Here is a 24,173-nt window from a genome sequence, read left to right on the forward strand (position 1 = left end):
AATGTGATAGTGAGACTAATGACAAAAGTAGACTTCTGAAAGGGCAGTGATGCAACTTCCAATTCTGAGTACACCCTAGGTATTACAAATGAACAGATATAATATACTGTTTGTAATTTGGAGGTTAAAATTGCCTGTGTAACTTCAAATACTGAATTTAGAATAATGTGTACAGCACAGACTGGATTTTGTGGTTGCTCAGTACATGGGTAGCTTTCTCTCCAAGACTTTACATGGCACTTTCTGTCTTGTGGTTCACCACCAGCTGTCCTAGGCCACTGTACATAGTTATTATTCAAACATATACATGTGCAATACCTTTCAGAAAATTTAGAATGCAGCTAAGAGTTAGTAAGAAGGTATCAGTACATCATATTTAAACATGGCTTACACATTCAAAAATATTTCCAACATTTATTTATTTCCAACATTTCTACGCTGTCCTTCTCAACCCCAAGGGCGGCTTACAATGGCAGCAATTTGATGTCGATAGCATACAAAAACATATTATAAACAACGCTGTACAAAAGACAAAACATTAAAATAAAATACATTTAAAACATTTAAAACATTATTATTCATCATATAAATCCACATCTAATTTACATTCCTCTACAAATTATTTTATGACCACTCTATGGAAAAATCCATACATGATATGCTCCAATTCACAGATAAGCAATGTATTTCAGAGGACACGATCCATTTCTGAGGATTTATGCAGTGGTTTCCACGTGATGACTTGAAATAAATCCACATCTAATTTACATTCCTCTACAAATTATTTTATGACCACTCTATGGAAAAATCCATACATGATATGCTCTAATTCACAGATAAGCAATGTATTTCAGAGGACACGATCCATTTCTGAGGATTTATGCAGTGGTTTCCACGTGATGACTTGAAATAGCTGGTTTCCACGCAAGGACGTCAAATGTCAAGGAGAAGAGATATAAGGATCAAGATGCAGAAAATATATGAAGGTAACACAAATGTTCAAAAGTATCATGCTAATTTCTGGTTCTTTCATAATATTTTCCAAATGAAACAGTAATGAAAAAGATAAAGTCATGGAAGATAAACATGTCCCCCCGCCCCCCATCCAAAGATTAATTTATGCACAATTAGTCAGTCTTATCCTGCAAAGCAGTGAAGTAATCTATATGCTGAAATTTGAGAACTTCATTGCCCCAACTGGTCCACCCCGGCTGCAAATTCCGAGCAAACAGTTCCAAACAGTTGACCTCTGGCTTCGCATATTCTTTCAAAACATCTGAAAGGAAGGGAGGGAGGGGAAAGAGAAAATATTAACAATGAATATAGTTGCAAAGAAATAGAAAGTGTTGTTGTTTCAAAAATCAATTTCCTCTAAGCTACTGGAAAATGAGAAAAAACCCAAATATTTCATTAAAAAAGAAGAGTCAATAAATTAATTTCAAGGATTTCATCAGCTAGTTATACTATTTATAGTCTGAAAAGGATATGAAAAAATTATCTTGAGAGTATGAACATAACGTCAAAGCTTTCAGTCACTCTGATTTATTGGAAAGTTTTTGGAGCCAGGGAATGAGAATTTCAGCACCTCCAGCCCTGACCACAGATGATCTTTTGAGTTCTCAGTATTGTCATCATGACATCTCTTAATGAGGATTAGTAAATTTGTGGACAGTTATAATTAAATAATGTTTTAATAATAATAACAATAACAACAACAACAACAACAACGTTATTGTTGTATCTTGCCACCATCTTACCAAAGGGGCTCGGGGCAGCTTACACACAGAACAATGTGCCTAAAACAGTACATAAAATAAAACATAATAATAAAATATATAGACATAGAAACAACAACTCAATTAAAACAGCACTCATCAACCAATGAAAGTGAGCTACTGTAAACATGGCCAGGCTATAAACAATAGGACAAGGGAATGGGGTAAGTGCAGAACTGAAACCATGGGAAGAGGACATGGGATGAAGTGCAAACCTGCATAACTTTTGCATAGAACAAATAAGCCACATGCTTAAAAATGACAGTGCCAAGAAGTCAGGTACCAACTGACTTTATTGTAAATAATGCTTACGGCCCATGGATGCTTACTCAGAAAATAAGTACCACTCCCTTAAATGGGAATCTATCTGACACTGTGTTCAAGACAACAACTTCAGACTTTCAGTCTTAGAGGTATTGGACATGTCACCACAAAGTTATAGTTTATTTCTTGCTATCAGTGATGACTGCCATTCATTCAGCATATGGCAATACTTCCTTCATAGACTTCTGCTTCCTAGAATGTTCGAAATATGCCGTTGTGCAAATCATGAGAGTTTTAAGAAATGGACTTCAGAGCTTGAAAGAATAATTAATTTCTTATCGAACAATATAAGTTGAGCATTCTTTATCCAGAACTGGGCAAAACTCCAAAATATGAAATTGTCCATATGAGTGGCTGATATGGTGACACCTTTGCTTTTTTGCTGCTCAGTTACTTTTAAATGCTTTTGCTGCATGCACAAAAGTATTTAAAACATTGTGTATAAAATGTTTATACACAACATAAATGGCTTTCACCCCATCTCCAAGATATCCCATTGTTTATATATATGAAAATGCATGTCTTTTGAAATCCAAAAATTATTTTGGTTTACATGGAAATTCAACTATTTCAAAACTGTAATGCTTTCGCTCAAACTTAGCATGCCTACCCACTGTTTACAAGGCGCCAATTAAATTTTGTTCAGCATGTAAATTAGTGCCACCCCACAAATGTTAGATATGACCTTTTGTTCTAAACACCTTTGCTTATCGGTTGCTGCATCACTGCAAGAAAGCTTAACAAGAAATGCATGTGGTAAACATAAAATGAGTTAGAAATATATGTGCAAAATAATGCAACTGTGGTTGCCAACTTCAGACTTAACCAGGGAATTACTAGGAGGTGGGAAAAGAGCCCTATATTCAGTCTTGCATTTTTTTTCCCTACTAGAAGAACATCTAAAAGTTCTGTTGGTTTCAACACTGCTACTACTATGTCCACATACTTGCTTTCCTAAAATGTTGCTTTTTCATCACCCAAATGTTGACACTTTCATCAGTAAAAAATCAATATGTTTAGTCTTCCTTGCTACCAAGCTATTGCCTATTGCTCATTTATCTTGTGCTGGAAAGGGGAATCTCTTAAGCAGGAAGGCTAGACAATTTAATAAAATGTAGCATTTGCACAAGTCTTAGCAGCCTTAGAACAACTTGCACATAATAACTTCAGAGGTAGCTGCCCACCCTTGTTCTGAGATGCTGCTATTTCTCATGTTGTCCCAACTCTTCAAGCTCTACAGGCCTGCTAGACTTTTGAAATGAAAGTCAGAGGTGAAGAGAGAAAGAGAAAGACTGAAAGAGAACTAGTGGCAGGTTATGCAGAGCAGCCAGATGTTTCTTACATACTGCTGTGATTCCTTCCATTGGAAAAACAAACAGCCGTTCATATACACAAAGTACCACACAGTTTCTATATTGCTATATTGCTATTTAACAAGGCAAGCAAAGAATAGAGAAATAACAAGGTTGAGAATATTTTTGTAAAGTAAGTCATCCTTTTTTACTCTGTATTATGGGCAACATTCCTAAAGGACACATTTAAGACTATATTGTAGATCAATTTGCATCTTTTGAGGGGCCAAAATTATGGATCTTGATATGACCCATGGATACGTCGAGAGTCATCTTGTAAGAGAAGGGAAAGCACCAATGCCACTCAATGCCAGGTGTCTCTGTCTGCTGAGTTAGGGCTAGAAACTTTACAAAGAGTCCCAAAGATAAAAGCACCACTAAAATTTTGATAAAAGACTGACAAATTCATTATAACAGGAGCTTCCACAGGCCATCATCCACTTCATGAGATATATGAAATATAATCCCAAGCTACATGTTTCTATGCAAAGTGTGTTTTCTTTTTCTGACATGAAATAGCACCAGCAGGGGACAAAACTGCTGTAATCTTAACTGAATTTTGATTTCCATATTTACAGAGAATAGCTTAAATACAGTAAGAATGACACATCAAAATTGTGAGCATTAAACACAGAACGTGTATCATTAGAAACGTCCGGAGTAATGAGTTCAGAGTTAAGTGCACTGCAGGAAACAAAACATCTCTTTTTGATGACTTACTTTAATTTGCAAATTCCTCTTATTGCAGAGAAATAAATTGTTATAATCAGTCATTAAATGCCTACATGCACATCAGCACTACTTTGCAACTGTAGAAAGAAATAAAGCATGCAGGGGGAAATGCTAATGTTATTATGCTGGTAGCTTTTTAAAAACAAAGTATGAATGTATGCAGCTGAATGGGATTTCCTGTGCTTGATTCCAACTTTTTGCCCCTTGATGTATTGTTCAAAGTAGGGGTGGAATTTGGAACCACTTCCCTCTACTGGCAAAACCCTTGGGAAGGCAGGTGGACAAATGTCAGCGTGCTGGAAGAAGCAAAGATCACTAGCATTGAAGCGATGCTCCTACATCATCAACTCTGCTGGGCTGGCCACATTGTCTGAATGCCCAATCATCGTCTCCCAAAGCAGTTACTCTATTCCCAACTCAAGAACAGAAAATGGAATGTTGGTGGACAGGAAAAGAGATTTAAAGATGGGCTTAAAGATAACTTTTAAAACTGTGGCATAGAAACCAAGAACTAAGAAGCCCTGGCCTTGAGTTCTCTAATTGGAGGTCAGCCGTGACCAACAGTGCTATGGAATTGGAAGAGGCACAAATGAAGGGCAAAGGGGAGAAACGTGCCAAGAGGAAGGCGTGTCAAGCCAACCCTGACTGGGACCGCCTTCCACCTGGAAACTGATGCCCTCGCTGTGGAAGAACATGCAGGTTAAGAATAGGGCTCTACAGTCACCTACAGACCCCTACCAAAACACAACCCTTGGAGGACCATCATACTCGGACAATGAGGGATTGCCTAATAGGAAATAGAAATAGAAATATATATGTACACACACAATGATATTATAATTTTCCCTGAATGCTTTATTTCTTGTTATAGTTGCAAAGTAGTGCTGATGTGTGTGTGTATTATGATGACACATACTTTTTATAGGAACAGGCATGATTTTGAACTAGATACTCACATACTCCACTCTGGAGTTTATTGGTTTTAACATTGTTGCCTAATTTTCTCTATAGTTTCGAAACACCCATTAAAACAGCTTTCTTTCATTCAAATTCACAAACCTGCCAGATTTTGATATAAGGATTGTGAAAGGAAACTATAGCACCCATCCACTTCTTTTTCCAATAATACAAAGATTGTGCTCATTAAATTTTCAAAATGGTCAGTTCTTTTTAAAAGAGAGAGAGAGGAAGGCACATAAGCCCAGTTCTTGTGGATGTAATCTAATCTTGCTAATTCAGTAATCATCATAGTGTTTCTCCATTAACAATATTTTGTTTTGCTTAGTTGTTTTTATTTTGTCTCCAGTTCCTCTTTTATAACCTTGACAGTCATGAAGTTTGTTCTAAACAGTTAGTTATGGCTTAAGTATAGAAATGCAACCATAATAATTTCAGCTTATGAAAGACACTTCTTGCCCTCAACAGTTTGACAGTTTCTTTTCAACTTTCCTTGTTCTTTTGGATATATTTTTATGCTAGACTGTAGACATTATGATATTTTGTGCATTATCCTCTATTTGTTCACTTTCTTCAAAAGCTGCAGCTCAAAAAGATCTTGTTCTTAAAAGAAATAACTGAAAAGATGTCTCATGACCACGTACACTGGATAAGAAAGCATAACTGAGGCTGTTCTTTTCAAGGTCATCTGTATGGGTTTTTGTTTTTGTTTATTCGTCTTCGTGACTTCATGGACCAGGCCATGCCAGACCTCCCTGTCAGCCGTCGCCACCCCCAGCTCCTTCAAGGTCAAGCCAATCACTGCAAGGATACCATCCATCCATCTTGTCTTTGGTCGGACCCTCTTCCTTTTTCCTTCCATTTTCCCCAGCATCATTATCTTTCTTCTCCAAGTTCTCCTATCTTCTCATTATGTGGCCAAAGTACTTCATCTCTGCCTCTAATATCCTTCCCTCCAATGAGCAGTTGGGCTTTATTTCTTGAAGTATGGACTGGTTGGATCTTTTCATGGTCCAAGGCACTCTCAGAATTTTCCTCCAACACCACAGTTCAAAAACATCTATCTTCGTTTGCTCAGTCCTCCTTATGGTCCACCTCTCACAGCCATAGATTACTATGGGGAATACTATTGCCTTAACTATGCGGATCTTCGTTGCCAGTGTAATGTCTCTACTCTTCACTATTTTATCAAGATTGGTCGTTGCTCTCCTCTCAAGAAGTAAACATCTTCTGATTTCCTGGCTGCAATCTACATCTACTGTAATCTTTGCACCTAAAAATACCAAGTCTGTCACTGCCTCCATGTTTTCTCCCTCGATTTGCCAGTTATCAATCAGTCTGGTTGCCTTCATCTTGTTTCTTTTTAATGTTTAACTGCAACCCAGCTTTTGCACTTTCTTCTTTCACCTTGGTTATAAGGCTTCTCAACTCCACCTCGCTTTCAGCCATCCAAGTGGTATCATCTGCATATCTAACGTTGTTAATGCTTCTTCCAGCAATTTTAACTATAGGAATAAAAAATCTTGATTCTGTATTTCTCTCCCTTCCCATACTCTTATATTTCTACAAAGTTCAATTATATTTTAAATAGTATGTTATTTAGAAGGGGTGCTGATGTACAGCTTATAACATTTCAAATTAGAGGTGGGAAATCTTTGGGCCCCATGATGTTCTTGAACTTTCAACTTCTCTCAATTCCAACCAGTGTGTCACTGTTGGACATGATACAAGTTGGAGTTCAGTAACATAGTCCTCGTCACTGTCTGATGACACTGCAAGACACAATTACTGGTAAAACTATTTTTCTGCATAAATATCATTTCTTCCACAGAAAATGCTGTTTCCTACACAGAAAATGTTTTTTATGTTAATCAACATGGTGTGAATTTTGGACAGAGTCCTGAATTGCAAAGATTATTGTCAATCTCATCAGTGATTCTCAAATTCAAAAACATTTTTTCAACCACTTCTGAAATATTTTTCAAATATTTTTCCACTCCTTTATTTGCCATTCTGACCTACCTCTTCATATTTATACTTCAAGGAACTGCCGCTCCTTCTGCCCAATAACATGAGAGCACAATAAGCAATGTCTCTGTTCAATCTAAACTTATTCATCATGACTGAAGTGATAGTCTTCTAAAAACTAATCTCCATATTGAAATACTGGTCTGGATCAGCATCTTAACCAAATGCTACCTGTCGGTATTTCTGTAACTGTAAACAACATGCTTAAGTCTATAGCTGAAACACTCTTGAAATGTGTTTTCCCAGAAAACATACTGGTAATGATCTTCCAGTCAATTGATTCTTGAACATCAAACTCCTTTTTAAAGTATCTATAGCAACTGGGAAGCATAAAGCAGTGAACTAGATAGCCTCTGCGATCCATGTAATCCAGCTAGGGAAGATTGAAATGCAAATTCAACTCTGTAGCAAGTTTCCTCTAATGACAGAGGCAAGTTCCTCTCAATAAGAAACATAAATGAACAAAAATACTCAAGAACCTAACCCCTATACTTCCATGTTATCCATTACAGAAAGTATCCACTTCTACAAAAATATGCTAGTTTACAGAGCTATTTGAAGAACATACCTGCAAGAGGAGGCTTATGTGAGTGAAGGGTGCAAGGCACACTGACAATTAATTTTTGATCTGGAATTGCTGGAAGCACTATATCTTCTGAAATCCTGTAGCATAAATAAAAAAACAAATGTGAGAGCCTCTACTAAGAAACACAAATACCATAATAAAATACTTATACTTCCATAGGTCAATTTTCTGCCCCTAACCTCCAACAAAAAAACAAGATTAAAATGATGATGCTGAAAGAAAACATTACTTCATTGTCACACTGGACCAGAAGTCACAAGGAAGCTAAATATCTAAATGTTAAGTATATTTGTTTTCTTGAAAGATAAAGGGCAGCTTATGAAATTTCTTAAGCTTTTGCAAAAGCAAAGCCAATAAAGAAACAAGACAACAGGAAAAAGACAAATGCACTACAACCAATATGTGTTTCAACTGTAGAATATTGCCTGCTTTTAACAAACAGATCTATATTTAATTCAGAGGAACAGAAGATTCATCTGGCAGCAACTACCAACAGCCCCGCAGGGCTAACAGGAGACAACACAGGGAAGAAATAGTTGTGGGTTTTGCTTAGCTAAATGAAGAAGGTATAAAAGTTAACCAGTTTATATAACAGCACCAGGCGAGTGCCTGTTTTGCTGCAGTGATCTTTTCTCATCTCACTCCATGGTATTTCATCCACTTCCACATTAAACCAAGTAGCTTTACTAAACCACCAATTTCCTGCCTCATCAAACAACCAATCCTGGCCAGGAGCCAAAGGACTGTGAAATAACTTATATGAATCTAAACAGATTTTAATCTTGTTAGATGGTTGTTGCTGTTGCGGCTACTTCTATAGTAAAGTTTGCAGTGTCCCTTCCTCAAATAAAATGGAAAAAATGTGGAGTTGCAAAGCTGGTGGTGATATGGTATGTAGACTGCATGCTCATGGAGAATAAATAGTGAAATATTCACCAGAATAGAGTAAGATCTTCCTATCAGCTTAAATTGCTATTTGAAGTCCAGCTCTTATGTTCACAAAGATTTGAAAAGGTAAGGGAACCAAATATGTCAGTATCTCCCCTCCTCCCTCTTGCTTTCCAATTAAAAGAACACTCAAGGCATCTAATGATCTTGGCCTGGCAATGACATCCCACCCAACTATTTAGTGCTAATTGGCCCATCAGTTAAAGGCATCTGCTCACAAGACTTGCCAAAAGTCATATTTTGAAGAGAAAAAAAAACCTGAATTTTGCAGCATCATGAGGAAACAAGCAAATAAGTCAGGAAGCTAAAGCACGATTGAAATAAAAAGACAGGAGTGTTTGACAACTAGCCAGTGTTTTATAGAGGCTGGAGCACAAGTATACTTCAGTCTTCGAATTATGTTGTTAAGAAAGGCCATTTCACACTATTTGAAGCTTGTTTGTAACTTCAGCTGAGCATTCCTAATGAGCACCATATAATAATAAATCCTATTAACAATATAGAGAAATCAATGAACTCGTACCTTAATGGCCTATCTGTACTTCCCTGGACTCGACCCAGTATAAGAACCTCATAAGGCTTCTTGTGAAAAGAATCTAATGGAAATACAAACTCTCCAGACCGTGTAATCTGATAGAAAGGAATGGAAAATCAATGTTATGTATCTACAGTAAGTAAATCTAGATTATACAGATATTTACCGAGCCACATTTACTCAGAAACAAAGCATAGACTTCCACAGGCCTTTTCCCATGTGTATCTGTAGCCTTCAAAATTAAGAAAAAAATGAAACCGTCACAATTAGTGGGAGTGATAATACCCAATTCAATAGTATTTAATGAAAATTACCAGAGTTTAAAGAGCTATTTTTTTAAAAATGCAGGCTTGACATAAGGTTTGGGGGATGGCAAATGTTTATCCCCATGGCTCCGGCCAGCAATAAAGATTTAATAAGAACAAAATATAGTGGGTGCAATGAAGGAAAATAATCAAGCCATGGAAAAGAAAACATAGAGCACTGAAAACTGCATGACTGGAAGCACATTTATCTTCAGCATGGGCAGAAAATGAATGGAAAGCAACCGAAAGTAAATGGAAGAAAAGAAATCCCAGCAGATCTTCCCATCAATTTATATCCATTCATGGTAAAATCTATGGGAACAGGGCAAGTAGAAAAAAAGAGAATATATGCAGGGATTTCTTCGAGGACATAAGTGAAATAAGTCAGAGACTCTTGAAGATGCACTACAAACCAGCCACAGACTGACTGATAGGTATCAACTGCTTCCTTGAATATACTTTATGGTTAAGCAGATTGTTTTTATAATTTTTATCATGCTGTCTTGCTAATTTGGGACCCAAGGCTGATTTAAATTTAGAACAATATTCTTTCGATAAGCTTTTAAAAATTATCCTGATAATGAAATAGTATTTCAATTTTTTTTTCAAAAGCTGTGGATGGTATGTGTCATCTTTGAACAGGCATTAATTACTCCTTTTCACTCAGAAGAGACTGCTATGAAATTTTATACATCCTCCAAAATAAAGAAATAATACTTCCTCTTTTTAGACATATGCAGAAGTATATGTTTAAATAAATGAGCAGTCATGGATTAAGGCTGCAACCTGGTAATTGTCACAGAATTCAGAGAAATGTATTTCCAAATAGGTAGGTAAAGCAGGGGCGGGAAAAAGTTAAATCAGGACATAGTGACATAATATATTTGGTTGTTTTTCAATAGACAAGGATTTGTGCCTCCATTAGACCACAATAGCTGTGTCCATTGTACTAGGCCACCTTTGAGAAAAATAATGGTTGGAGTTTTATGCAAAATTCTTTGTGAACTGGGATTGATCACAAATTCTCAGGCAAAACTTGCATTACATTTGATAAAATTTTATATTTTATCAAACTTGCATTACATGGCACAATGTTCCTTAATTCTTAGCATATATCTGCTTGCCTAAGTTGCTATTGGAACCTGGTTCCAACTAATGGATCTCCGAGTTTTAAAAAAGAAAACAAATCCTGCAACCCAGAGGCCTGATCCATTCTAATGTACTTCACTGTAATGATTCTTTAATTTAGATGGCATTCCTAATTTTAACTTGTTCATAAAGGAAAATAGGTAAGATCTGTCAAAAGTCAAGTCAAAATAAATATGAAAAAAGCTATATATAAAATGGATATTTGATTACATGAAGAGATTAATGAAGAGGTGTTAAGAACCAAAAATAAAGCATAACCAATTGCAAATGGGAAAAAAAACATCCTCCAACTTACTTTCACCCAGAACCATTCTACCACTCCATGCACAGACCAGTAGGGATAAAGTTCATTTTTCACAAAACGCAGGTGTTTTTGTCTGTTAGTCACCCAGGTCACCACAAGACAATCTGGAGCTGCCAGGGCTGGCACAGGAATTTGCTTTATTTGCCAATGAGACAAATAACTGTACCTACATGTAAATATATTGAGAAAGTGTGATATGGCTGAAAGCTTGAGAGGAAAACAGACTCCTCAAAAGTCTGGTAATCTTCTGCAAACTTTTTTTCTTGTGATACCATTTAGATATTAAATCTGAGTCAACAGTGACATCCAGTGGTGAAATCTGATGGCATGAAAACTGAATGCCTGTTTATGCTCTGGCCAACTGCAGCAATACAAATTAAAACTATTTTCTAAAATCAGTTGTGCACAGAGAATGAACTTTTGAACAATCTCTTTAAATTTTATATTTTATCAAATCTTGTTTCTGAAACCTGGAAACAGCTTAAGTCAAGGATGAGAAAACTACAAATGCTCTTGGGCTCAAATTTATATCATTCCCACCCAGAATTACCAATATTCAGGGATGATGGGCACTGGAGTTTAATATCATGTATAGCAGTGCTTATCAGGCTACTAGAGATGGCAGACAAGTAATTTGCCCCCAGTCTACCAAAGACTGCCACTACATTTTAGCATTAGCTGAGACTGTTTATTTTTCCAGGAAGCTGCTGCGGATGGTTCAGAGTTCAGCGACAGACCACCACTTTTAATAATATTGGTCTAGAGGATTCAAGTTCCTCATATCTGGTTTATACTAATCTTCTTGGAAAATAATCTACCCTAGTGTATTCAAGGATACAGGATAAGTATTCAGTCAGCATAATGTCATAATGTGGAATTTTCTCCAACGAGCTCTGGTACTAGCAATGAGCTATGACATTTTAAAAAGGGCATTAGACTATCTAAAAGAGAAAAAAGCTATCAATGGTTGAATGCCATCTCCAGAAGCAGAAGACACGCCTGTTAATACTGCTTACTAGAAAATATCCCCTACTTGTAGACTGCAGCTTTCTAGCCAATATGGACTTTTGCAATCAGCAGGGCAATTATGTTCTTAAAACTGCCATAATACAGATATTTATATAAGAATGCAAGTGCCCCAAAAATGGTACCATATACGGCGACCTGAATATAAATCGAGGCACCTAATTTTACCACAAAAAACTGGGAAAACGTATTGACTTGTCTATAAGCCGAGCGTGAGAAATGCAGCAGCTACTGGTAAATTTCAAAATAAAAATAGATACCAATGAAATTACATTGAGGCACCAGTAGGTTAAATGTTTTGAATATTTACATAAAACTGTAATTTAAGATTAGACTATCCAACTCTGATTAAATCATTATTCTAACCTTCTACAATGTAAAGGTGCTTACGTATTCTTCCAATAATCATCATAGTTTACTTTAACTATACATTTTGGGGGAAATGCTGTGTGTATATGAATAAAGAAAAATGGGAAAAACTGGTGCCAAGAGAGGAGAAGATGAAGGTGTGTGCTGCACTGAGAGGAGAGGAAGGTGTGCTGTGCTGAGAGGAGGAGAGGAAGGTGTGCTGCGCTGAGAGGAGGAGAGGAAGGTGCGCACTGCGTGAGAAAAAAGGAGAGAAAGGTGTGCGCTGCACGAGAGGGGAGGAAAGGAAGGCGAGCTGGGTTGCTGTGCAGAGAGGTGAGGCAGGAAGGCATGGGGCTGAAAGAAGGGGGCTTTTCAGCCTAAAAAGGGGGCAGAAAAACTTGGCTTATATATACAATAATTGTTTTTACATTACTTTTGTATTTATATTTTACTGATATTGTACATGTTTTGTTTACTCCGGATTTAATCACTTGGTTTTAACTATTTGTAAGATTTATTGAGTCCTATTTCTGGACTAAAAACTGGGATATAAATGAAAAAGGGCCTGCCATTTCACTAGTCCTGGTGAAGGATTACATCCACAATGATCACATCCTCCTTTCCAGGCGGCTGTAATGGAAAGAGATGATCTGGGCTTCCAACCCCTAAGCAGTACTTAACTCCCCCACACTGTTTTCCTTTTGGGTTGCTTCATTTTTAGATTGTGAGGCCACATTCAGTGACTGAGTTATTTTTATTTTTTCAGTGATTATGTGACAGCATTTTTGGAGTTAAGCAACAGGGTAAAATTACAAATAAATAAACAACAAGGTTGAGAGATATTCTGGACCTTAAGGAATAAGAATTCAAATATGATTATGCCTGGAATCAGTAGAGAATTAAGCTTGTTTAACCCCATTGATATCAGTAGGTTTAGATATGTCTGTTTCTGCATAACAGCAAGCTATATATTAAATATGCATAGGCTCTGGAACCTTTATAATGTCAAATGAACAGCTTTCTTTTAAACAAAGCTTTTGTTTTGTGGCCAATATAGTAATTTTCAGTGGTTGAAATGGTTGTTCTGTTCCACATGTTTGCCCTTTTTCAATTAAGCAATGGAAAATCCTAACCAATATATATGGCATAGAAGGATTTATAGCTATGACATCCCAGAAAAGGTCTTTATTTTACATCTTCTATAACATGATGAGCCGCCTTCTTCTCCTCTAGGTAATCTCTTCCTTCACTCTCAGTACAAGAAAGTAATGATGCCTTATCTCCCTTCTGGCTTTGAAGTAATTATGGCTTCAGATTGCTCCACAGACTGTCTGCACACATCGCTAGCAGAACTAACTCAAGACAGTTTGCTGTGGTTTAGAGACTGAGAAAAGAGCTATGTGTCACAGACAACATGCTTCATTAACACCAAGATCTACAAATCCATTTTTCTAAAAGCCTAGAAAAGTAGATGAGTGAACACCTACTTTTCTAAACAAACTATTTCTGACTTATAATCTAAGAACATAACAGTTAAATCCACAATCATGCCACTTGGAGGTATGATTCTCATTTTTTTTCAACAATAAAAATGTTTAATATTCAGAGGAAACAAAACAGAAGACCCTGGAAGACACATGCAGTCTATGGGCTGTACTATTTCTACCCCTGCTTTAAATGGACATTGACATGACATTGATTTAACTTTGCTCAACATCATTTACTTTAAAGAAGAAAATAACCAAATACAAATATGATAAAACATGATTTTAAATAATCTAAATTGTTTCCTGAATTTACTCCTTAAACACTACCTGCCATCTTTTGTAAATCATGAGTTAGAAGCATGCTCCCCAGACTGGCCCATTCTAAAAATAAGATTGCATGCAGGTTTCTATTTTTATTTACAAAATATTTTCAGTAAAACAGTTTCATCTTATAATCTCTAAATACACTTCTGTTTTTAAAGGATATAATCTCATCTCAACTAACTCTGCTAAACCCTGGCATAACTATGTTTCTATTGTAGAAAGGTTTAAGATCAGATCCCCGATGCATTTTAAAGTGTTCATGTTAAAATGATTACATTTCATAGAGGTTCTGTTGATTTAAAATTGTGGTGAACCACTGGAGAATTAAATCCATGCATTCTAATGTAGGATTTCCACTTAACAGAACATTAAGCATCACAACTCATTAGATTTAAGAATTCTAGCAGGAAAAGAGGAAATCAAACAAAAACATTGTAAGATGTTCCTTTTGGACTCATCTCAAGACTGCAATGGTCTCCAGTTTGGGTCATTCCATGCCAAGTGGTCTAAAAAAATTTAAAGTTCCCACCATCATGTTCTCCAATTTTGTTCAAATTTTGGCTGTAGTGCCAGTTAGGTGTTAAACTAAGTTTCCCAAAATTTGAGGATTCTAACTGCAATAGTTGCTGATCTAGACCCCCTTATCTAAAGGGTAGTCAGTCAGCATGTGCACAACATTTAACAAAATGAGATTTTTGTTAAATGTTGTTAAAACTGAAACTAAATGCATAAGAATGACTAGTAAATTGCAATCCTGTATGGTTTTTCTGCTGATTCTGATGGAATTAATTCTAACATTATGGATGTAAAATCCATTCAAACAAGTTAACTCAAAGTGTGCATCAAAATGTGTCACAACAAATTTTGACCAATATTCAGACTGAAACAATTTCAATGCAAACAAAGATATGGACTAGATCAGCAACTACAGCAGTCAAAGACCTCAAATTCTGGGAAACCTAGTATAACACATGACTGGCGCTACAGCTAAAATTTGAACAAAATTGGAGACGTGATGGTGGGAAGGTTTAGACCACTTGGCATGGAATGACCTTGATTTTAAAAAGTCTATAACTCCTTTATTTCATTATTAGAGTCACAAATTGTCAGTCTGTATAGAAATAACACAAAGTTACATCATTAATATCTGAAGGAAAATGCTGAACATATACATATGTATGTTTTGTTTCAATTTTTAATACTGAAGCCTACCTATTACTTCTTTTAACAGATTTATTCTCCCATGGCGGATCAATCACAATGATGCCAAACTTTTTTTTATCTAGAAAGGAAACAACAAGAGAAATATTTTTCAGAAACCACTATATTTAAATTTGTGCAGTTACTTGTCAAATCTTAAAATACCAAATCTGATTACCCCCCTTCACTACTACAATTTCTCTACTTAAATGTATACTAAGGAATCTCATTATACATAAAAATATACCTTTTTTAATTAAACTGATGTTGTTTAATTTTCAGATTCACCGTGTACTACATCTGGTTTATTAAGATTTTTTTCAATATCTTACATTGCATGTGGCAGCAACAGAGACAGCAGAAGTTAAAAGACTGCCATATAAGATGGACTTCAAATAAAATATAAATAAAATCCACATTCAGCTCCAGGAATGGTAGCTGACTGTCAAATTCTCCTTAAATCTCATCAAGAAGTCTTCAAAAAGGGTACACAAATTTGCTCTGTCAGTGTACTAATGAGTCATTAATGAATCAGAGAACATTGTACAATGTTAATAGGAAATGTACTTACAGTCCAAAAGAGGCTGCATAACGGAAACATCAGACAAAAGAAATGCACTTTTGGGAGGAAACAGATACTTCTCGCCCATTAGCGTTATAATCTTTGCATAGTTTGTGGTATTTTCTGTAACATAGGAAAGCTGAACTTGTGGAAGACAGCCTCCGGCATTGATTCTGCATTGAGTTCTTTGCTCATCTTCATTCACTGGATGAAACTGCTTTGCCATCTCACATAATTCAGCTAAACTACAGTCGTGGTGTCCTGCAACAAGAGTCTTGGCATGAAACTGTTGTCTGGAAGCAGACCACAGGAAGCCACTTCTGAGAGCCTCCTGAACCAAACTCTTTGTACCATCCAAAATCACACCACTGATCTGTATAGTATGAAAAGAGGGGAAAGGAAAATAGAGGAAGCAAATTGTCTGTAAAAAATTCAATTCTAGAAATATTTGCATATTTTTGGATATGCAATTTGTATATAAGACAACTGTATTTAATTACAGACAGCACATTCAATAGGGGTAAGCAATGGTAGCCCATCAAAGGCTCTTGGACTTCACTTCCAACAATTCCTCACCACCAGCTGAAGGCTGATGGAAGATGGAAGCCAAAAATCCCTGGAGAGTTACAGTGGCCAACTACTTCCATTCAGTAATTTGTTCTAAGATTCGATTTTTTAAAAAATCGAAGAAGAAATTAGTACAATTCACAAACATGCATACTTATTTCTCCCTAGGTAAAATAGTTAATTGTTTCAGAAAAGATTACAGGCTTTACCTATACACATTACAGTAAGGCACACACCCCGCTCCCAAATAACAACGAAATCTATATCCACAGTTGCCAGTGCCATGGGGAAATTGGTCTCTCTAGGTATTTTCTAGGTCCCCGAAAATTCTATGGTGTGTTTCACCCATATGTTACAATAGAGTTGTGTTGGAGGACCTAACAAGTTCTTGGGTGCCCATCTATCCTGCCTTATAATGCAAATTAAAACTGCATTGGTTTGTTGTAGGTTTTTTTGGGCTATGTGGCCATGATCTAGAGGCATTCTTTCCTAATGTTTCGCCTGCATCTATGGCAAGCATCCTCAGACGTAGTGAGGATGCTTGCCATAGATGCAGGTGAAACGTTAGGCGAAATGCCACTAGAACATGGCCATATAGCCCAAAAAAACCTACAACAACCCAGTGATTCCGGCCATGAAAGCCTTCGACAATACATAAAACTGCATTATATATTTAGCATAGACCAGGGGTCATCAAACTTTTAAAGCTGAGGGCCCCTGGGAGGAAGGCAGACTATAGTTTGAAAAAAAAATGAACCAATTTCTATGCACACTGCATGTATCTTGTTTGTAGTGCAAAAAAAAAGAAAGAGTGGTATTTAAAATGAAGAACAATTTTAATTAACACAAGCTTACCAGTATTTCAAGGGGAAATTTCAAGGGGGTCTGCTTTTGGTTGATGAGATAATCAACTTAATTAGGATTGTTTTTGTTGTGCACCTTCAAGTCCTTTCAGACTTAGGGCAAACCTAAGTCTAGAGGTGTAGGGCGGGAGACACGGAAATGACCTTGGAGGGCTGCATCCTTAGTTTAGGGACTCCTGGTACAAACTCATAATGCAATACATAATTCCATTAAAATGTATTATATGAGTCTCAGATTGTATTATATGGCAGTGTAGATGAGCTCTTAAACAGGAAACCTAGAGAAAGAAAAAAGTTCTCCAATGCAATTCTATGACATGAGAGGACTTGAAGTGAAGTACTGTATTTCACTGTGTAACAGTCACACTCCCTTTTTTGGTGGCACCTATTAGGTGGTGAAAAAAACCCAGTTATGTGAGGAAGGCTCACAGGCTAGTGAATACAGGTTGTGACTATTATGCAAGGAACAGCAAAAATACCAAATTTTGTCACCTCCGAAATAGGGGTGTGACTTGTATGCCGTGGTGACCATTATGCAATGAGGTATGGGTAATTTAGTCTCAGCCCTCACTTTTTCTTTAGTAGTAAAGGTAAAAGTTTTCCCTGACATTAAGTCTAGTTGTGTCTGACTCGGGGGAGGGGGTGTGTGCTCATCTCGCTTTCTAAGCCAAAGAACTGGCATTGTCTGTAGACACCTCCAAGGTCATGTGGCCAGCACGACTGCATGGAGCGCCGTTACCTTGCCACAGAAGTGGTACCTATTGATCTACTCACACTTTACATGTTTTTGAACTGCTAGGTTGGCAGAAGTTATTCTTCAGAGTTACCTTTAAATGGTATTCCAAAGCATCACGCTCACCATGGTTCAATTCACTGCTTCTTTTCCGTTTCTAAAGAAAAAAACATATAAAAATTGAGATCTGAGAATGTTGGTTTGAATGTTCAACTCAACTTCAGAAGACCAGAATTCCAATCTCTGCTCAGGGTGGTCCGCGGGAAGGCCTTATTGGTACATTATTTAAACTGTTATGTTTATTCATATCATGATCTGATCACCATGCTCAATATATCCCATATGCATGGGGCTATTGGGATAACGATACAAAAGGTTTGCTAGGGTAGATCCTCAGCCCACCCACCCCCCACCCCCCCGAATCAAAATCCTGGCTACGGGCCTGTCCAACACTATTATTCTATGAATAGAACATTTTCATTCCCTCTCAAATACCACAACCTTGAGCTATTCAATGAAATGGACCAGTTGTAATTTCTGGATACTGAAAATTCTAGTTTTTGAAAAGCATAGTTTTTTATATTCACTATGACACACAAGGGTGGTGGCTACTAGCATATATAACCTTTTAAAGTATGTTTTATACAAAGTAATGAGGAGATAGAGTCTTTGTTCGTTATGAAGCAACCATGTTGAGAGGCAGTATGTGAAATGCTGGGAGCAACAGCAAAGGCAGGTTATCATGTTCTTCACCACAGGCAGGCAATTGCTGCAGAAGAGGATGCTGGGTTAAAACAGGCTTCTTTAACCTGTTGCCCTCCAAGGGTTCTGGGCTATATATAGTCCAAGCTAACATGGGATAAACCATAGACGAGGAAGGCTGAATTAGATGGGTCTTAAGCATAATATGGGTGTTTTTTGTACACTGGTGCAACACTAAAATGGTCATCAGGAGAAAAAAAGGTGAATTATAGCTGGTAGAAAGGGAAAATGAGGAGAAAGGTAAAACAGCAATATGGGATTTGGATTTTATTTTTGATTACACAATGTAAACAGGAAAATGAAATGGGTAAAGCTGCCTGAATGTTATTAGTGTTATTGTGATGTCTCGGCCTAGTATTATTTCCTTGTTGCCTGTTGGACTGTTCCATTTTGATAAGTTTAGGGGAGAAGCTTAGGTTCCCCCTAGAGGCCGAGCTCAGTTGGTGCAGCCCATTCTGACTCAGAACTTCTTAGGGCATTCTTTGTTGGTCATAGCTTTTAGATAGTTGCCAGATAGTGTCTGGTCTGGCCTAGCAATTTGAACAGGCCATCCTTATCACATATTTGCCAAAGTTCATAGATTATAGATAGATAGTTCATATACATATAATAGTTAACAGTTATATTTGCCTTAGAGTTTATAGTATTTGTAATAAAGAATAGATATAGCCATACATGCATTAGTGTTTATAGATTATAGAATATGCCATAGTTAGTAGTTATACTTACCTCATAGAAATTATAGTTTGTTACCCCAGAGTTTATATTTCACTGTTCTAACACCTTCATAATCAAACTGTACTTTTATACCTTGATTATTCAGTAAACAATTGTTGAACTTTATCTTGTTTGTAGAGTTTTATTTTGAGTTATTAAAGTAATTAGGGCATACCGATGGTCACTGGGAAAATAGCCAGACATATTTAGGTTTCTCATTAGATCTTCCTGGTGTGCCATCATAGTTATTATCATCCAATTTATAAAACATCATCACTATAAAGGGTGCTTTACAAGAATAAGATTCAGAAAAAAATATTCCCTGTCCTCAGATTTTAAACAGTTTTTTAAAAAATTGGAAATATCAAGAAGGGAGAAGTAAGACCAAAGCCTAAGAGCTTCTATTTACATTTCAATAATGATAAATGTTAAAGGAAAAGTATATAACAACTTAGTAAAATATCCATTTCTCCTTTAAAAATAATAATAAAAAGACAGCTTATAGCATTTTGTGATAAAGACTTCTTATGAAGGTTGTTCTGAATTTCTTGCTCAAGTGCCACTTCACATTCTTATTGTTGTGGCAGGAAAAATGGGGTTTTAAAGCCATGAGTGGAAAGCATGATTCACTTTTGTTACATCTATTTTCATAATTAAGTATGACTTTTACTGAAAAAGAACAGTTGCGTGACCTTCATTTCAGTGGAGCTCTTATAACAGTAATGTCCATATAGCTTACATATCCTCTTTGTTTTTGTGCTAGAATAAATGCTATTAACCAAAAGCAATAACTCTATTAAAATAAATAAGCATTAAATGTAAACACTAAAAATGAATTAGCCTTGTAACTATTGTGCCTGCAAAGTGCTAACACTTTACAGTTGTCATGGAAACATTAATACAACATTGTGTGTCAAATCTTTGTATTTAAATTTCCTTCCAAAATTGCCATTTGGTAACATCAGTGGACCAGCAGGATAATAAGCTCACAAACACAGTAATTTTTAAAGTAAGGCTAGTGACTGTTAGAATAGCATGGGAGAATAGAAGCCAAAAATATTTTGGAGTTCTCCAAAAATAAGAAAATATACATCCATATTAGTAGGAAGCTGTGTTATTTGGTGTATTGTTTAATACATTCTGCCAGCATATACCAGCAGAATGGCCAAGTAAAGGTAGGCCACAGAGATCCACAAATAGTCTATACCTAATTCATTAAAATTTGTAAGAAATGTTATTTTTCTTTCAAAAATAAATTAGTGACAGAACTCCACAAGAAAAGATTGCAGCAATGTCTCTCTCAATCTGTACCTTTTTAGCTTTAATTGTAAAGACTTGGGATTCCTCATTCTTGGCTTTTTCATGTGGTACTGATCCATCATTTTCTAGATTGGCCTCACAAATCCTTTGCTGCAATTCTGTTTGAAGGACAGATATATGGGGCTTCAGCACATTAAATAATTCTTCCCGGAACACATATGTCTTTTGAGATGCTTCTTTGCCCAAAGCCTTCATCTCAGAAACAGGATATTTTCTACTAGAACTTGCAATATCCAGGTTTGTGGTCCCAGTAACATCCGCATCTGTGGAAGCAGCACTGAATGCATCATTTGAAGAGACCCAGCCAGAAGAGTCTTGGGAATGACTCAATTGGTAGCCAGACTTGTTTATGAAGGAGAGGTGGTCCAATAACCACCCTGCTGGCAGACTACACACAATGGACATTGTCTGTTTTTCAAGACATTATTCCAACTTGGTGTAAAATATGATTAAGTCAATATTCTCCTGAAAACAAACAAAAACAAGTGTTACAGCACTGTAGTAGTTTATCATGATTTTGACCAACATGTATTGTTATCTCAAAAACTCACTCCTGACACACACAAAAAAGATTTTATTTCTATCCTGCTTTTCTCCTCACAGGGACCCGAGGCAGCTAACACTCACGTAACAATCCAATAACATTTCAAATAAGAGAACTACAAAAAAAATTATCAAAAATTAAATATTTGTGGGTGGATATAAAGTTAAAACACAGTTAAAATACAATACATTAAATTAAAATTACATTTAAAGTTCATCACCCCCATCCCACAATGTCCAATGGGACCCATGTCTTATGGTTATGAATGCAGCTCAAAACAGATAAAGTCACAATGTATTGTTGAAAAATGTTGAAACACTTTAATTTTAAAATCTTTGAAACTGTAGTTGATTCACTTATGCTAGCCCACAGCAGTGTGGAATCTCCTCTGGAGGTTTTAATCAGAGGTTGGATCGCCATCTATTGGGGGTGCTTTGATTGTGTTTTTCCTGAATGGCAGGGGGTTGAACTGGATGACCCTTGGGATCTCTTCCAGGAAACTGATAGCAGGCATTCATTTTAATATCCTAGGCTTAATGTAATGCCATTACATAAGCTCTTCCTACATTTTCACGGTAGAGTGAAAACCTGTCACCTGGAGAATGTTGCCGGTTTCAAATCGCATCTTTCAAAATCAAAACCACCAATGGTCAGGGATAGTGTATATAGTTCAGCAACATTCAGAGGACCCGTAATTCCCAATCCTGTCTATACAGGAACCATTTTAAATCTAAACCTGTCATCTTAAATCAGTGGTTCCAACCTTTGGGTCCCCAGGTGTTTTGGCCTACAACTCCCAGAAATAACAGCCAGTTTACCAGATGTTAGGATTTCTGGGAGTTGAAAGCCAAAACATCTGAGGATTCACAGGTTGAGAACCACTGTCTTAAATCCTTTCCAGACTTTACTGATTAGTCAGATATGGTTTGAACTGCTCTCCAATTGGTACCCACAGTTTTTGCTCCTGTTGGTCTCTGAGACGTCTTCCACACAGCTGAATAAAATCCCACATTATTTGCTTTGAACTGGAATATATGGCAGTGTGGACTCAGATAACCCAGTTCAAAGCAGATATTGTGGGATTTTCTGCCTTGATATTCTGGGTTATATGGCTGTGGGGAAGGCCCCTAAGGTGCCTTTCCACACTATCTCTTTACCAAAAGCAAATCAGAGCCCTTCCACACAGACCTACATCCCAGAATGTCAAAGCAGTAAATCCTAAAATATCTGCTTTGAACTGGGTTATCTGAGTCCACACGCAGATAATGTGGGATTTTATGCCTTGATATTCTGAGATATGGGGCTGTGTGGAAGGGTCGTTATTATTTATTTATTTTATTTACTTTGCTTCTATACCGCTGTATCTCAAGCCCGAAGATATATAAAGATAGCGCAGATTTAAGTGTTTCAGGTGTATCTACGGGGAGAAACTGTTCCTTCGACAATACATTGTATCTTGTAAATTACAAATTATTCTGCTGCAACATTTATTACAAAAAAAGATAGCAGTGTTAGTTTGTTGCAGCAAAATGTGTTGCTATGCCTTTATTTAAAGCCCCCGGTGGTGCAGCGGATTAAACTGCTGAGCTCCTGAACTTGCTGACTGAAAGGGCTGGAGGTTTAGCACAGCTGGTAAACCATCAGCAATTATAAGATCTATCAACTAAAAGGTTGCAAGTTCGAAGCCCCGAGTTGGCATGAGCTGCCAACTGCCAGCCTAGCTCATTGTTTACCTAAGTAATTCTAAAACAGCTTTAGCTGTGATTAGAGAAATTAGGTACCGCTAAAAGTGGGGGAGGTGTTTTACGACGCCATAAAGAAAGAAGATCAGAAAATGCTGGGCGACCAAAAGGAAGGAGGAAGTCCTGACGGCTCTTCGTCATGGAGGATGGAGCAACAACACCCCCTGAACTCAAGCCCATCCTTCCATGGCACCTCCTTCTGTTCTGTCTGTCGGTGTGTTGTCTATACAAAGCGGCATTGCCGTGTATGTGTACTGTGATCCGCCCTGAGTCCCCTTTGGGGCGAGAAGAGCGGAATATAAATAAAGTGGTATTATTATTATTATTGGTGGCGGTGGTGGTTCGAATGCAGGGAGTGGGGTGACCTCCGTTGTTAGGCCCAGCTTTTGCCAACATAGAAGTTGGAAAACATACAAATGTGAGTAGATCCGCTTCTGAGGGAAAGTAATGGCACTCTGTGCAGTCATGCTGGCCACATGATCTTGGAGGTGTCTACAGACAACGCCGGCTCTTCGGCTTAGAAATGGAGATGGGCACAGCCCCCCAGAGTCAGACACGACTAGATTAAATGTCAGTCACTCTTTACTTTTATTTGGAATTACCCCATTTAGCTTTGCTTAGCTGCCAACTTACTTTTATCCCCTGAATTTCATTCATAGGGTTTCCTTAGGCAACGAAGACTCGGGGGTGTGGCTTTGCCTCCCTAAAATACAGCTTGCAGAACTATGATGTTTGCCGGAGGTCTCCCACCCGAGTCCTAACCAGGGCTGACCCCACTTAGCTTCCTAGATCAGAGAGCTGACAGAAGACTCTTGGCGCCTCCTTGGCCGGAGAGTCTGCACATGGCATCTGGTTGTACCTTACGTCAGTCGTGCGCCGTGTCACGTGCCCCGGACGCGTCATCGCTCCCCTTCGATCGCTAAACTGAGGTGATCATAGAGTTCCCCAGGTTTTAATGTGGGCGAACTTCCTGTCTCTGGCGG

The 24,173-nt window shown here is 37.3% G+C and overlaps 1 protein-coding gene across 3 annotated transcripts; it reads right to left on the bottom strand.

Moving 5' to 3' along the window:
- Positions 1-400: 400 nt before the first annotated feature.
- Positions 401-24,156, bottom strand: METTL4 (methyltransferase 4, N6-adenosine). 3 transcript variants are annotated; one of them, XM_067467458.1, is made up of 9 exons: positions 24,055-24,156; positions 20,896-21,369; positions 18,200-18,262; positions 15,952-16,315; positions 15,393-15,462; positions 10,987-11,161; positions 9,226-9,332; positions 7,737-7,831; positions 401-1,276 (listed from the first exon to the last, which is right to left on the bottom strand). In XM_067467458.1, the coding sequence occupies exons 2-9, from the start codon at positions 21,307-21,309 to the stop codon at positions 1,128-1,130; spliced, it is 1,437 nt and encodes a 478-aa protein (XP_067323559.1). In that variant the 5' UTR covers positions 21,310-21,369; positions 24,055-24,156; the 3' UTR covers positions 401-1,127. The 3 variants fall into 3 exon arrangements, with proteins under 3 accessions (XP_067323559.1, XP_067323557.1, XP_067323558.1); XM_067467456.1 differs by having other exon boundaries at positions 24,050-24,156; XM_067467457.1 differs by lacking the exon at positions 24,055-24,156 and adding an exon at positions 23,824-24,043.
- Positions 24,157-24,173: the final 17 nt, after the last annotated feature.

This window comes from Anolis sagrei, chromosome 4 (genome assembly GCF_037176765.1).
Source record: "Anolis sagrei isolate rAnoSag1 chromosome 4, rAnoSag1.mat, whole genome shotgun sequence".
NCBI classification, from domain to species: Eukaryota; Metazoa; Chordata; class Lepidosauria; order Squamata; family Dactyloidae; genus Anolis; species Anolis sagrei.

Coding starts and splice junctions, on each gene's coding strand:
- METTL4 (XM_067467458.1), bottom strand. CDS start 21,309: ATGTCCATTGTGTGTAGTCTGCCAGCAGGGTGGTTATTGGACCACCTC. Junction 11,162..15,392: donor TCTGTTAAAAGAAGTAATAG/GTAGGCTTCAGT, acceptor ATTTACATGTAG/GTACAGTTATTTGTCTCATT. Junction 7,832..9,225: donor AGTACAGATAGGCCATTAAG/GTACGAGTTCAT, acceptor TTTATGCTACAG/GATTTCAGAAGATATAGTGC.